This window comes from Arvicanthis niloticus, chromosome 1 (genome assembly GCF_011762505.2).
Source record: "Arvicanthis niloticus isolate mArvNil1 chromosome 1, mArvNil1.pat.X, whole genome shotgun sequence".
NCBI lineage: Eukaryota > Metazoa > Chordata > Mammalia > Rodentia > Muridae > Arvicanthis > Arvicanthis niloticus.
In genome coordinates, this window is record NC_047658.1 from 67,539,972 (window position 1) to 67,554,578 (window position 14,607).

Here is a 14,607-nt window from a genome sequence, read left to right on the forward strand (position 1 = left end):
GTGAAAGAGCAAGCCAGGATGTGTCTAACAGCAACCTCATGACTCCACATGCACACATACATATATGCACATACATATACCTACACACATATGCACACATACATACATACACATGCACACACACACATACGCACACATACATACATACATATGCACACACACATACACCCATACATGTATACATACACCCACACACATATACATGCATACATGTACACACACATACATATATACATACACATGCACACACACCCACACAGAAGTATACAAGTTTGCCCACATACATAAAAACATATATGTAAGTACACCACACACACACACACATGCACACACACACACACACACACACACACACATGCACACACACATGGAAAAAGGAAATAGAAAAAATTAAAAGTAAATAAACAATAAATTCAAAAGCAAGCATAAAATGGTGCAGTCACTATAAACTGTCATGTGAGCCTGCAGTCTTGCTGCTAGGATACATTGGGAACAGGTGAGAGCGGAGACTCGGTGGACACCCACAATCTCAGCAGCCCAGGGGTGGACGCTGCCCAAGAGTCCATCACAGACAGCTGAAGTCAGACTTGGATGCAGCACTTGCCTACCCAACAGGAGGTTCTCCACTGCAGCCCCACTAGTGGCAGTAGAAATCACTGGCCACCAGGGGACCAGCTCCGCTTTCTTAGGGTTAAATCCACAAGTCTCTTTTCCTGGACACGTCTTTCCAATTCTTTTTCTCTCTTCCATGCAGGCTCTTGAACTCACACTCTTGTGATTCCTCTCACACCCTCGGCCACCTCCAACCCCTCTACACACAGCAAAGACCTAGGAAGAGAACCCAGGGAGAGGCTCCTTCCAAGCTGCTTGGAACCAGCTGGCATTCCTGCCCCCAAATGTTCCACTCCTCAGCGCACCTTTGCTGGTGTTCATTCTGTGCCAGGTCCTACAAGAGGAAGACAAGCATCTGGCCCACAGTCCACCATCTAGACCAGATCTCAGGGGCCACATACCAGGAAAGGCTCCCAGGGGAGTTTGGCAAGCATGTGTTTGAGGGTAAGATCTACTGCCGTGTATGAGTGTCCGTCTGCCTAACTGTGGCAGGGTGCCTGCCCTCTCCCAGGTCTCCACCTCACCGATAACAGAGCTACTTGGCAAGGTTCTTGGGCCTAGGCTTTGACCATGCTGTGTTCTAGGCACCAGCCCCTCACCTCTCTGTGACAGGTGCCTTTCCTAAAGTCCCATGGGACCCATCAGCAGCCCACACTGGCCCAGCAACTCAGCCTGGTTATCCTACTCAGACAGCTCCCCCTGGTCAACCCACCTGGCCACCCCGCCTGGCCACAGCCACACCTACTTGGCATAGGCCTTCTCCACCAGGGCGCACCAGAACTCATTTCTGGAGTTGGAGTGGCAGTAAATGAGCTGGTTGTTGACTGTGGGCAGCCGGTCGTCGACGACCACGTCCACCCACTCCCCAAAGCGCCAGAAGTTGAAATGAAAGATGCCAGCATAGCTGTCAGGCTTCTCAGGGTTCCACTCCTGCTCCTTCCAGTCTGGGATGACCTAGGTGGAGAGAATGGAGACACTGAGAGGCATCTGGCTCCTGAGGAAAGGGGAGGCACATGGGGCCAAAGAAACAGAACGAGAGTACCGGAGTTCGTCCTATCACTGCATGAAACTCGGTCTTGGGACTTGGGTTCCACGTCTGTCAGAGCCAGAGACCCTGTCAGGTCCTTTCTAGCCAGTGTTGTAAGGTCCCACAGGCTCCCCTCCCTGCAAGCCTCCCTCACATCTGTCCCATCCACCCCAGCCATCCAGGGAAGCCCTGGGTGGAATCCAGTGGCCATGGGAGATTCTTCTGTCTCCCTCTCCACCTAACCAGCTCTTCCCAGCTCCTGCCTTCAGCACCATCCCTCACCATCTCTGGTTCCAAGACACTGTAACAGCACTGACACCCACAGTCACCCTGGTCCTCACATAATGGCAAACCCACAAAATGGCGCCACTACCCTGTGGTGTCTCCCTACCCAGCCTCACTTCTCCACCCTCTCATGGTTCCCAGTCCAGCTCCCTGCCCTCATTCCTCACATTCTTCCATCAGTGGCCACTTCATTGTCCAGGAAGCCCTCCCTAACTTTAGCCCAGACAAAGACCCCTATCCCTCAGCCTCTGGGCCAAGCACTTCTCTAAAATCTGTACTTTCGCTGGGTTAATATATCAAGTGCCTATGCGGCACTTCACCCAAGGTCTGCCACTACCTCTGCAGGGTCAGCTCTCTGCAGGCAAGGCTATTTACCTGCTTCCCATCCACCTGGCACAGGTGCATGTGTGTCACACATATGTTGACTGAATGAATAAACTCGCAGACGTGCATTAGGACTGTAGAATCTGGTATTCACAAATGCCAGGGCCTGGGCCTGACACAAATTCACTCACTGTAATTTTCACAGTTAGCTCCATGGAGAGATTGCTATCACCCATCTCAGCCTAACAGATGGTTAAGGCTCTGAGAGGACAAGTCACTCATCCAGAGCCCACAGAGTTAGGAAAACAACGATAAAACATGTGCTTTGGAGGCAGGTAGATCTGGGTTTGAGGCTAGGATTCAAACCCAGGCCTGTGAGTTTACAGATGACTTGTTTTGCAGTATATGAACCACTGTGTGGGCCCAGGGCCATGTGAGACATCGAGGACCAATATGACCCAGGCATAATACATGCCTTCAAGAAAGCTGAGTCTGGTGGGAGAGGAGGCACAAGGTGGGCACACATGGTATGGAGGGGAAAGAATAAGGAGCACGTTGGGAGGGAACAGGGAGCACCCTGGAGCTAACCTCAGCTCTGAGCAGATGATCTAGGGGGTCGGCACAGGTGTCACCCAAAGACATGAGGGCAAATAAAGGTCATCTGAACTCCAGGAAGCAGGCAGGGAAGGGGGGACACCTCAGCTCCTCAGGCCAGTGTGACCAGCTAATTCTCTTGGTTATGGACCAAGCACAGCTGAGCCCCACCTGGAGCACAGGAGGTTCCTTCTAGAAGAAAGTCACTGTTGATCAGATAGCAGTGTCCAGGCACGCAGGCGGGGTTGGCACAAAGCTGCAGCCTTAACGGAGAGGCTGTGCTGGCCAGAGCCTCCGCCCCCACACTCTTTAGGGATATGTTGTTTGTATGCTCATACTACCAACAGGGACATAGGCGAAGGAGACCAGTGTTTCTCTGGTGAGACACTGGAAGCTACAAAATGAAGACACCAACTCCGGGGAGAGGTACTACCACTACTCCTCTGTAAGGAGCTCTGTGAGGTGCCAGGCACAAGCCAGCGGTTTCCTGTGTTGCCCCCACCTCACAGCTAGGCAGGACGATGCCCTGGGAGAACATCACTGGCAGAAGCCCCCACAAGCAGAGTTCCAAAACAGGCTTAGCAACCTGGGCCCAGGTCCATAACCAGGCACCGTCCAGTATCACTGGCTGCTTCCTTTCCTCTCCTTACCTCTGTCTTCAACCAATTCTGTGGCCTTTTGAAATAAAAGCTCCCAGGTTGGCCTGCTCCGACCCCTAGCCCTGACTCCCCAGTTTTCCTTGAAGATAGAACACTGGGCAAAAAATGGGGCCTATACAAAGTGGGGTCATCCTACTGTGCAGATGGGAAAACTGAAGTCCAGAGAAGCTGCCCAAGGATACAGAACCATACCCAATGGTAGAGAGCCACACCACGGGCCTGGCCCACTGCCTTGCTGCCTCCTCCCCAGAGACTCTGCACTGGGTGCTCTGGACTGCAAGGGACAGGAGGAGGAGGGGGAGGAGGAGCCCTCAAAGGGCATGGGGAGGTATGCTGGGACTTGGAAGGATCATTAGTCAAACTCAGGGTTTTGGCACTGAGCCCACTGTGGCCCAAGAAGAAGCTAATGAGACTCCAGGGCCAGAGATCCAGAGTCATGATCTCCTGCAGCAAAGCCATTAGAATTAGCATGCGGAGGGCTCCACTGTAGCTTTTCCCCTCAGCCCCTCTGCTGCCTGCTGGGCCATGGGGATGGGAGGAGAGAGTCCATACATCTATCCACATGCCACATCGGGTTCTGCCGCAGGCAAGGAGGCCTTAGCTAAAAGATTGAGGACACTGCTGCAAACAGAACCCACCTGAGCTTTAGGGAGGGAATGGCAATTCGATGAACACAGTGTACATGTTTAAGTCCACGAGGTCACAGTGACACAGAACAGTCACTACTGGAGGAAAGTAGAAGACTGACTTACTTCTTGAGATGGAAAATTTAAGGATGAAACACAGACCCTGCTTTTTCTGTATCCCATACCAGAAGACAACCAAACAGCAAGGGAAGGGAGGCCTCTGCCTGGAATAAATTCCCAGGAGATAAATGAGGAAGGAAAGGTGAGATTGCGTGACTTTTATTCTGAAACCACAGATGCATTCATGGTTGTGGGTATAAAATCCTAGTACTGGGTTGTGGGGCAGAGGTTGGGGAATTTGAGATCAAATTTCAGGCTTGCCTGGGCTAGGCCCTGTTTCAAAGAACTCTTAAGGAATAGGAAAGTATCTTATTGGTGGAGTGCTTACCCAAGGTGTAGGATGCCTGGGTCGGCTCCCCAGCACCAGATTGGCATTATATCTCATGCCTGTAATCCCAGCACTGAGGAGATAGAGGAAGTGTGAACAGAAATCCTACATGGAGGTGGGGGGGGGGGCAAAGAGGGCAAGATGTAACTTCTGAAGGTGAAAAAACAAAAACAAAACAAACTCAAAACTCTGAATCTTATCAAGCCTCTGGGACAAATGCAGGTTACAGAATGCAAGAGCCAGAGAGTATGTCACTCACACACCCCCATGAGGGTGCAGCCAACAAAATCCACACAACAAATGACCCAGTTTCTTCAATAAATAAATTGCAGGGAAAATGAACAGAAGAAAGGGAGGCTGGGCCATGGCTTTTACGGAGTTCTGTTTGGATCCCACATAAGCAGACTGCCAACCCTGTGCATCTTTGAAACCAGAGCACTTACTGTGTATTAAGTCACTCAAGGAAGGCACCCCTAAACTGAAAGGTTTTAAGCACTGACAGATGTTCAGAGTTTTGAGGCTGAAGCTGTGGATTTGGGGTTTTCAGATAAGGACTGCTCAATGAGTAAGGTATATATAAATACCAAAAAATCCTGAAGTCTGAAGGTTTGGGTTCCAAACATTTTGGACTACTTTAAAAATATTTTGAGGTCGGGCAGTGGTGGCGCACGACTTTAATCCTAGCACTTGGGAGGCAGAGGCAGGCAGATTTCTGAGTTCGAGGCCAGCCTGGTCTACAGAGTGAGTTCCAGGACAGCCAGGGCTATACAGAGAAACCCTGTCTTGAAAAACCAAAAAAAAAAAAAATTTGGTTGCATATTAGTATTATAGGAAATATATGCGTGTGTGTATACATACATACATATTATATTAAAAGTTAATAAGTTAAAAGTTATATAAACATACAGGCTATGTTGCCTGTATGCATGTCTGTGTACGTCATGCCTAGCTCCTGCAGAGGCCAGGAAGTATCTTTCTCTGTCTGTCTGTCTGTCTGTCTGTCTGTCTCTCTCTCTCTCTCTCTCTCTGTCTCTCTGTATATGTGTGTGTGTGTGTGTGTGTATGTGTGTGTGTGTGAGAGAGAGAGAGAGAGAGAGAGAGAGAGAGAGAGAGAGAGAGAGAGAGAGAGAGGGGCAGGCAGGCAGACAGACAGACAGAGGTATTGGGGTCTCAAGCTGAAAAGACTATGGGATGTAGAGCTCCTCACAGGCCTTGGATGGGAACCACGTGCCCCCTGGAAAGCTCTCAGACTCAAGTGCCTGGCTGGAATCTCCCTTGGACAGCACCCAACCCTGTGTACACTCGCCTGGCATTGCCCAGGACCTGTGTGTAGTGTGAGCAACGTGAAAGCGAGTGTGATGAACAGAGGACAGGCAGGAGCTTTTCAGATCTCTGCCTTAGATCCCAGGGCTAGCTTAGGGCATTGCTGAGCAACCCTGATGAAGCGGCAGGGTGGGGGTCGCCAGGGGGATTCTGTGTTGCCTGAGTTGGGTGAGGTGAGACCCAGGCCTTTTGGAGTCCTGAACTTACTAGCCCTTGCTGTGGGATTCCTCAAGTCTTAGTTCGGATTTCACATTCAGATACAGTGAATGGAGAGGCCAGGAAGTAAGGTACCAACCCTGTGCCCCTGGAACAGTGTGTCCAGAGCACAGGGTGGGCTACACTTCTCTGGCCACAGTGACTCCTGCTCATGGGGCAGGAGAATGCTGGTCTTGCCTTCTCTAGGCATAATGTGATTGCCTTCAGCTGGGACATCTAAGCCCAATTACAGTGGGGAGAACGCACTCCTTCACAACACTGCCACCATGAGCACTGGCCTGCTGTGCAGTCTCAGGCAATGCCTTTTACCTCTCTGAACCTTAAGTTCCCATTCAGTGAGGAGACCTTCCAACCCTTCTCTCAAGATGATATAGAGTTTATAGCAGTCGTTGGGACAGTAACAGGCCACTGAAAAACAAGCGACTTCCAGGGTGTTAGCTGTACTGACATTCTTCATTTGACCTTCCTGGCAATCTGTAAGGGTAGCATCACTGACTACCAGGTAAGATAATGGTTCAAGAAAGGTTGCCTGGGGCCATATAGCAGGTTAGTAGCTGGCAGAACAAAGCCCCACAGCTACAGAGACACTGGCTTTCCAGCTGGCAGAGGATCCAGGACAGCAGGACTTCTCGCTCTGTGATTCCCAGTGGTTTCCATGGCAAATGGATCATATCCACTGTATGCATTCTGGGGACAGGCCCAGACCACTGCAGTTCACAGGGGCTGGGAGCTGGACTCGTCTTCTCAACTCTGCCTCTCTCAGAGGCCAGCAGCTTCAAGGCTGGCTGGGTGAACTGGATGGAGGCGTTTAGGGAGGGCATGTGAGAACACAAAGCTCCTGAGCCACGGGGAGGCAGCGCAGGGAGGTGTCTCTGAATGTTAAGAGTAAGGGGCAAGGTAACAAAAGCTGAGGGAGACCCCCTTGGAGTGCGCAGAAGCTAGGAGTATTTGCAAGCCATGGAGCCTTCTGGAAGCCCAGTTCTAATGAGGAACCTCACTGCTACTTCTTTCTCTGTGGAGAGCCATCCTAAGAGGCCTGGGTCCTCAGAAGTGGTGGGAGAGCATCCTTCCCTAAGCCATCACAGGAGGTCAAAGTTGTGAGATCAAAGGCCCAAGGGCTGAGAGCTCAACTCCCAGTCCACCCCTTCCATGCCCCAGGATGGAGGCCTCCTCTACTGGGCCTCAGTTGTCCCTATCCAAAGATGGGAGACGATGAGGGCTGAACCATGAAAGATCAGAGGGGCGATAAGGTGATGTCACTACCAGCTATCCCAATGCCAAGATCAGAGGAGAAGGTTTTGAAGACGTGGCATGGAACCAGAGACTCTATTGGAAGGTCAAGCCCAGGAGAGGGTCAGGGGCTTCTAGAGGACACAGCCAAGCAGTGACCAAGATCAAGCTAAATTAGTATCAGTGCTGCCCACTACACTCCCTGCCCCAGGCATAGCCTCTTCGTGTTCTTCCATACTCTAGAGGCTGGATTGGTACCTGCAGGAGAACTATGACTGGTGAAACTCGGTCCTGATGAGAGATCTCATTGCTTGACCTCATCCTCAAAGCTGGCAGGGTAGAGTTCCTTAGAACCACAGGGCCCACGAGAGAAGGCTTCTAATGCTCTAGGCTTGCAGCAAGATAAACAAACCACACTGCAGAGGCACACACACCACAGCACAGAGGGGAGGGCACACAGTCTTTATTGTGTAAGAGGCATAGCAGAGACATTCGTGTCCCCACAGGGCATGCGGAGTGAGGCAGAGTTGGGGCACAGTCAGTGTGAACCAAAGGGGTCTCTAAAGCTGTAGGGAGAGGTCAGAAAGGGAAGCAAACAGCAGAGACACTGCCTGGGTATGGCTCCCTAGAACCAGCAGGGTCCAGAAGCACTGTGCAGTGCTTCTGCAAGCATGTTACAGAGCAGAGGCACCAGTACAAGAGGCGGGTACTACAGCCTATCTCCTGCCTCCAGAATCCTGAACCTGAACTGGGGCTTGCCCTCCTGACAGCCCACCCACTAGGACAGCTCCTTCCTTCAGATCTTGATGCATTGGTATCCCCAGTAGAGGCAGCCTTGAGACAGCTGGGGACACTGCTGAGGTGCCCCTGGCTGATGCTACATGGCAGGTGAGGCTTCTCAATGGGAGGCTCTCAGGATACGCAGGGCAAGGGACAATGAGACTTGGGGTAGGGTTGAATCTGCTGATAACTGAGCCACAGTTTTCCTGTCGGTTTGCTGAGTGGGTTGCCCTGGACAACCTCCGAGGCCATCGCTAGGCATCACAGCCAGACAGCTCCAGCCCACTTCAGACCTCAGGCATCCTAACTGCTACCCCCTTCCACTCCTAAGCCTTACCCATGCACCTGCACTCCAGGAGAACAGCCAGGAAATGCCCAGGGAGGTGACAGCAGGACACAACACCTTGACCAGCGAGCAGCAAATGCCAGTCTTCCTAATGGGGAATATCAGTGTTTCTAGCTCAGAGCCCTGGACCCCTCTAACTCAGTTCTCTGCTTTACCATTTGAACCTCAGTTACCCAGTTCAAAAAGCACTACACCAAGGACGTTTCAGTCAGGATCACCTCTACCAAGCCCACAAGCCAGTACCAGCTCAACAATTAAAGTTAACCTTACCCCTTACCAGGAATAGCCCTTGGGCACACATCCATACAAATACAGTCATGCTATCTCTCGATACACACGAGTGTGGGTATCTAGAGCTGTTTCAGTTTCTACACGTTCTTTCACTTCTCCATAAAAACTGGGCCCAGACCTGGAAAGCCAGTCAGATCAAGCCCTGCTGTCATCTGGCCCAGTGTCTTGAAGGCCCTAAGGTCATGGCAGGCTGATGCTGACACCGGGAGGGGCACCTTCTTGCTGCCAGAGTGCTGCTGGGCATGGACTTCCTGGCTCCAGCTCTGGCCAGCAGGGACAAATGCCTTCTTGCCAGGTTCCCCGGAAGGTGTTCCTGTCCAGTCTCAGTCTCCCATCCCTGAAGGAAATCAGTGCTGGCTGTTTGCATCTCTTGGTCAGTCTTTATCTCTCAATCCCGCTCTTCACCACAATAAAGCAGAGATCACAGGTATCCAAGAGGCCCATCCATCTTCGCTCATGGACCCAAAGGCCTCTACTATCTATGGTAGCAGCGTCCAGCTTCTAGACTACGGAGCCATGGGACATCACTGTGAGCCGAAGCACTGGCACCCGGGGGAAAAAGAGGGGATGCGGCATTTAAGGGGCCTCTGGCCAAGATGAGCACAGAAGGAGCAGCTAGATGATGTCCCCAAAATACATTGAGGAAGGTGGTCTGGGCAAGGGAGAGTTAGGACCAGGTGCAGGGCAGTCAGGGCTGTCATCAGAGCTGGTTAAACACCACAGAGGCCTTTAGGTTGGCAGGCTCCACACCCTCACCAAAAGTGATGAGGAAATACATGACCTTTCGGATCTTGGCCAGGTCAGAAAGACGCTCCCCAAACTCCAGGGCATCCGCCTCATTCCAATCCATGGCATCGGAGTCTTCCTTGCGCCAGAAGATGGCGGCGGGGTCCAGCAGCTGGCGTGTCATGAGGTTGGTGAGGTCGGGCGTCCAGTTCTGCGAGGTGCCTGTGATGGTGACCTTGCCCGGCTTGTCCAGAACCACGTTCCAGTGATCGAACTGCAGCTTTTGCTGCTGGGTGAAATCAAGGCGGTAGACAGACTCAGCCGGCCGGAGCAGCTTCTCGCCATCCTGCTTCTTCTCCCCACGCTGCTTGAGGCTCTCTACCCGGAGCCGCATCTGCTTGGTCAGGTCCTGGTCCAGAACCAGCGGCATGTCCAGCTGCTGCTTCTGTGGCCCGTCCTCTGCCATGGCCCAAGTGCTACAGCTGTTGCTACTGCCACCACTACCACCGATGTCAGGGAATCAAGTGGGCTGGAGCCACAGATACCACGAGAAGAGGCCACCTGAAGGCCCGCCTCCCTTTCCAGTCTCTCTGGCCCCACCCAGTTCTCAGAACAGAGGACACATGAGTGTGTGTCCACCTGCCTTCTGAGTGGTAATGCCGTGCAGCAGGCAGGCTGGAAGGTGACAGGCTCCTTGGGGACCAGAGCACTGATATCAACTGCTGTGGCAACCACCTTGACTACAGTGGTAGTGGCAAGCTAGAGGTTTGCTTGTTTGTGAAGAATAGAACACTTCACAGGGCTGTTGGGAGATAGCTGGGGTTATAGACACATGGAGGTAACCGAAGACTGTCTAGGAGGAAGAGGCAGGGCAGGGTAGCTCCAGCGGCACACCCTGTTAGTTTGCTGTACTCATCCAAGCCAACATTCCATGCTTGCCTCCTCCTCCCTCATTCTCTCATAGTCCCTGCCAGGTCCTGTCAGATGCCCTGGTGTCTCCCCCTCCTTTATCACCATCCAGATCCAGCCCAGCTGTCACCTCCCACCTGAACCTGCAGCTCTCAAGTCCCAAATCATCCATCAGACAGATGGCTGGCTCAGCTCCCAGAGGCCATGGTTTGATCGATCCAACCACACACTGCACCACATAGCCAAGGGCCTGGCTCTCACTTCCACCAAAATCCTACCAGCCATTTCACCTAAACTGATCCTCCACCTCCCCTGGGACGTGGAAGAAGCTGGAGACCTACATATAGGCGAGTGTTGGTGGGAGGTGGAACCCAGACAGCGTCTGTGGACAGATGGCAGAAGTGGAGTCTATGAGTGCCTGTGAGTGGTGGAGACAGAGATGCTGGTGTCTCAAGAAGGCACACACATGAAAGAGGCATGGGGTGAGGTGTAGTAGCTGGAAACAATTGGAACAGTCTAGGGGACCAGAAGCACATTCTATTGCCAGATGGAGGCCAAGTGAACCAGTGGGGTTTTGGGGTTATGAACAGCACAGGGCCCCGTGATGCATGATGGGCAACTTGCCTGCCTTGTTTTGTTTATTTGTTTTTGTTCTGTTTTGAGACAAGGTCTCACTGTGTAACCATCCAGGCTGGCCTCAAACTCTGCTTGAGTCTCCTGTGTGCTGGACTTACAGGTATGAGTCACCATGGCAGGCTGTTTTATTTTGTTTGTTTGTGCAGTGCTAGAAATTGAACTCAAGGCCTCTATAACTGAACCACGCCCCCTAGATCAGTTCCTTTTATTTTAAAGCAGGATCTCAGTAAGTTGCATAGACTGGTTTCAATCTCACAATTCTCCTGCCTCAGCCTCCCTGTGAGGGTTTTAGGATGAAGGAGGAGCTCAGAGGTAACAGTGTCCATGCTCACCAAGCATGGACAAGATCCTGGATTCAGTTCCCAGTGCTGAAAAAAATAACCTCAAACCGTGGGGCGAGCCCTTGAGGCCATCAGCAGCAATTCCAGAAAGCAGCAATGGTAGGAGACAAAGTCAAGCTGCCTGCTCACCAGCTGGCTTTCAGGAGTGTGCCTGGGAGCTGTCACTGAGGCACGAATACTTACTCCCTGAAGAGAAACAGCTTCTGTGCTTCCAGCACTACAATCTGATCTTAAAAGTTTTTTTCATTGCATTTATTTATTGTGTGTGTGCACATGTGCACATGTGCATGTGTGGGCATGTGAGGCCGGGGGACAATCTGTTCTCTCCATCCACTGTAAGGATCCAGGATTGAAGGCAGATTGTCAGGCAATAAACAAGCTCCTTTTCCCACCTAGCCACATGGCAAGTACAACTTGTGTTTGTATGTTTGCTTATGTGTCTGGGAGAATGGTGTGTGTGAGTGTGAATAGGAGTGTTGTGTGTGAGTGTGAATAAGTGCAAATGAGTGTGTGGTGTGACGGCTGGTGTGAGTAGTGTGCTGGGGATAGAAGCTCAAGCTCTGCCCAGGGCAGGCAGGTGCTTTCTCACTGAACTGGACTGCAGCTCTTGTTCTGTGTCTAGGATCTCTCCACTGGACCAGGCACCCTGATAGGGCAGGTGTTGTCTGTCTTGTTCATCACGGTACATGAGGACAGGGCTTGCCATGCTCAGGGGATGCTCAGATAGCCGAATGAACGGCAGAAATGATGAATGATGAATGAATGAATGAACAAATGAATGGATGGATGACAAGGACAAAAGGTGATTAGGGGACTCAGAGGCCTAGAAGGTGAAGTAGAGACTCTGTGAAGCGCTTCAGGAAAAGGGGTTCTAGACAAGCTGTGGGTACATCAGTAAGCTGTTGAAGGTGAATATGGATGGAGCTGATGCCAAGAACCAAAGCTATGGGGGTCAAGGGCAGAGGGCAGAGATTAAGCTTATAGACACAATTATCTCCAGAAATTAGAGGTGGCAAGCACTTTGCGCCAGGCAACAAGCCAGCACAGCGGCCTGGCAAGGACAGCAACACTGGACGCTGAGGCCGAGAAAGCTGGCATCTGTACAGTCACTCACAGGGGGAAAAAGTAGGGTCCCTGCATCCTGAGGGAAGAGAGAGGGGCTCAGCCTCTCCTAATGAGGATCCAGGGCCATGAAACCTCTAGGGAGGCCTGGTCCACTCCTGAGTAGAGGGGTACACTTTTCAGGAAGTTAGAGTGGAGGATGTGACTTCTGTGACAGGGACTCAACAGACAGAGCAGGCGGAAGGGGTTGGAAGAGCCAGCCAAGAGCCATGTGGTACATTGTGGGCAGTGAGGGAGGATGGACAGATGCTAGCCAGCCACAGGACGGACTCTGTGAGGAGCCACCCAAGGTGGGAGAGCCATGGGAAATCAGGACAGAAAGGCCACTCGCTCTAAAGTGGCATCTGTGGTTGCAGAAGTGTGTATGAGAACTCAGCGCCAGCAAAGACTAGAAGGGAACAAGGAGACCCCTAAAGCTGCTGCCTCTGGATAGTGAAAGTCGCTCGGCCCTTTTGTGCACATTACATCTTCCAGTCCCCGGAATGTCCCGTGCACACAGGTTATGCTTCAGTCCTCCGTCCATCACTTCTCAGTGACCCAATTCATAACTGAGGCATGAGCTGGGACATGGGAAACATTCAACTTATTGTTGTTGTTTTCCTTGGTACTGACCCAGAGTTTAATGAGTAGGCCAAGCAAACCTTGAATTCAAGATCTTCCCGCTGCAATCCCTGAAAACTGGGAAGTATTTAAACTGGAAACAAAAATTGTTGTTTGGCCCCAATATCCTCAGGCTCTCCTTAACACTGCTCAGGACTGTCAATCTCATGCCTCACTCCCCGCCCTCAGAACATGGACTGTCAATCTCATGCCTCACTCCCCGCCCCCTTCACATGTATGTTATTGCTTTGCACCATGGTCACTTCTGCATTTTCTTCCAGCCAGGACCTCGGCTGGCTCCTCCTAGGTCCCAGGCAGCTGAGAGCAGGCAGCAAGCTCATCCCCCATTTGGGGCTGCACCAGGCACTGGGGAGCCTTGGATTTGGCCTAAGCTGAGCCTGGTGACAAGTATTTAACTTAATCATATCCTAACTGTGGGTTCACATGGCCTGGTCCACTTTCTGCCTTAGGAAACAAATTACTGAGTCGGGGAGGCCATACTGAAGCCCTGGGAGCCCCTAAAAGAGGGAACCTTACAGAACACATGATTAGGTTGAAGCACAAGGGAAGAGGGGAAAAGAACCAAGTGTGCAAGTAAGGACCTTCCAAACACCCAGGATTTGTCCCTAGGGCTGAAAGTCAGGCTCACACTGAGGCCCAGGGTCATTGAGTAGCAACCAGAACAGACTCAGCCCGGCTGGCTTTGAACACTGTGCCCACCAGCCCCAGATGAGGTCTAAGAATAAAGGAGCAGCTTCCTAGAGGAAGGTGAAGAGTGTTCCAACCATGACACGTGTGCATCTGAGGCTCAGCACTGGGAATGTACAGCTGGGTGGGGGTTTCAGGGTACAACTTCCCTACTGCCCTTCCAGGGAAAACCAGAGGGCAGGGGAGGCCTTGCAGGGCAACAGGACAGAACAAGAGAGGTGACAACAAACAGGGGCCAGTCAGTGGGGATGTAAGGCACAGTAATGAGCTCCCCAGGGCCTCCTTGCAGGAACCAGAGGCTGTCACCACAACAGCACCAGGAGGTAGAATGTAATTAGCCCAGAGCTCCCAGCCTTGCCCAGCTTCCCCAGCTTCCCCTGGGGCCAAACTCCGGGAGACCACTGTGGCTGGACTCTCAGCCTTGCAGGAGGCTGAGGTTACATACTGATGAGAAGCAGGCCTGCCAACAACCAGGCCACCTCCTCTGCTAGATAAATAGGGGGCAGGGCCTGGGAGGCCTGATAATGCATAGCCAGCCCTGGTTAGGCTCCAGTCCTATCAGACACCCAGGGAAATGGGCAGCAAGGTCAGTTTAGGAGCCACAGGGCTGAACTGGATTCAAGGTAGGGCAGCCCTCTGTTCCCCCAAGGTCTCTGGGTTCTCCCTCTGCTCACCACACCAGGCTCAGCAGGAAGGGACAGACTGGGCCAGCTATGCCCCTAGGGAGCTCCAGAGGGGAGACTCAGATAAACAGGCAATTACAGGGCAGGGGGGAGTATCACACAGGACCTCACGCCCCTCCAG

General features: G+C 52.1%; 2 protein-coding genes across 5 annotated transcripts in view; both read right to left on the bottom strand.

The window, feature by feature from the left end:
• The window catches only part of Capn5 (calpain 5), a 55,984-nt gene that overhangs the window by 14,205 nt on the left and 27,172 nt on the right, over nucleotides 1-14,607 (bottom strand). For all 4 annotated transcript variants that reach the window (XM_034514782.2, XM_076938340.1, XM_034514791.2 and 1 more), the window contains one exon: nucleotides 1,358-1,566. In XM_034514782.2, the coding sequence (XP_034370673.1) occupies nucleotides 1,358-1,566 (209 nt within the window). The remainder of the gene's footprint in view (nucleotides 1-1,357; nucleotides 1,567-14,607) is intronic.
• Nucleotides 7,788-10,147, bottom strand: Omp (olfactory marker protein). Its single transcript, XM_034514814.2, has one exon. The coding sequence runs from the start codon at nucleotides 9,951-9,953 to the stop codon at nucleotides 9,462-9,464; it is 492 nt and encodes a 163-aa protein (XP_034370705.1). The 5' UTR covers nucleotides 9,954-10,147; the 3' UTR covers nucleotides 7,788-9,461.

Bases quoted from the DNA above. Each gene is read 5' to 3' on its own strand.
- Omp (XM_034514814.2), bottom strand. From the start codon at position 9,953: ATGGCAGAGGACGGGCCACAGAAGCAGCAGCTGGACATGCCGCTGGTT.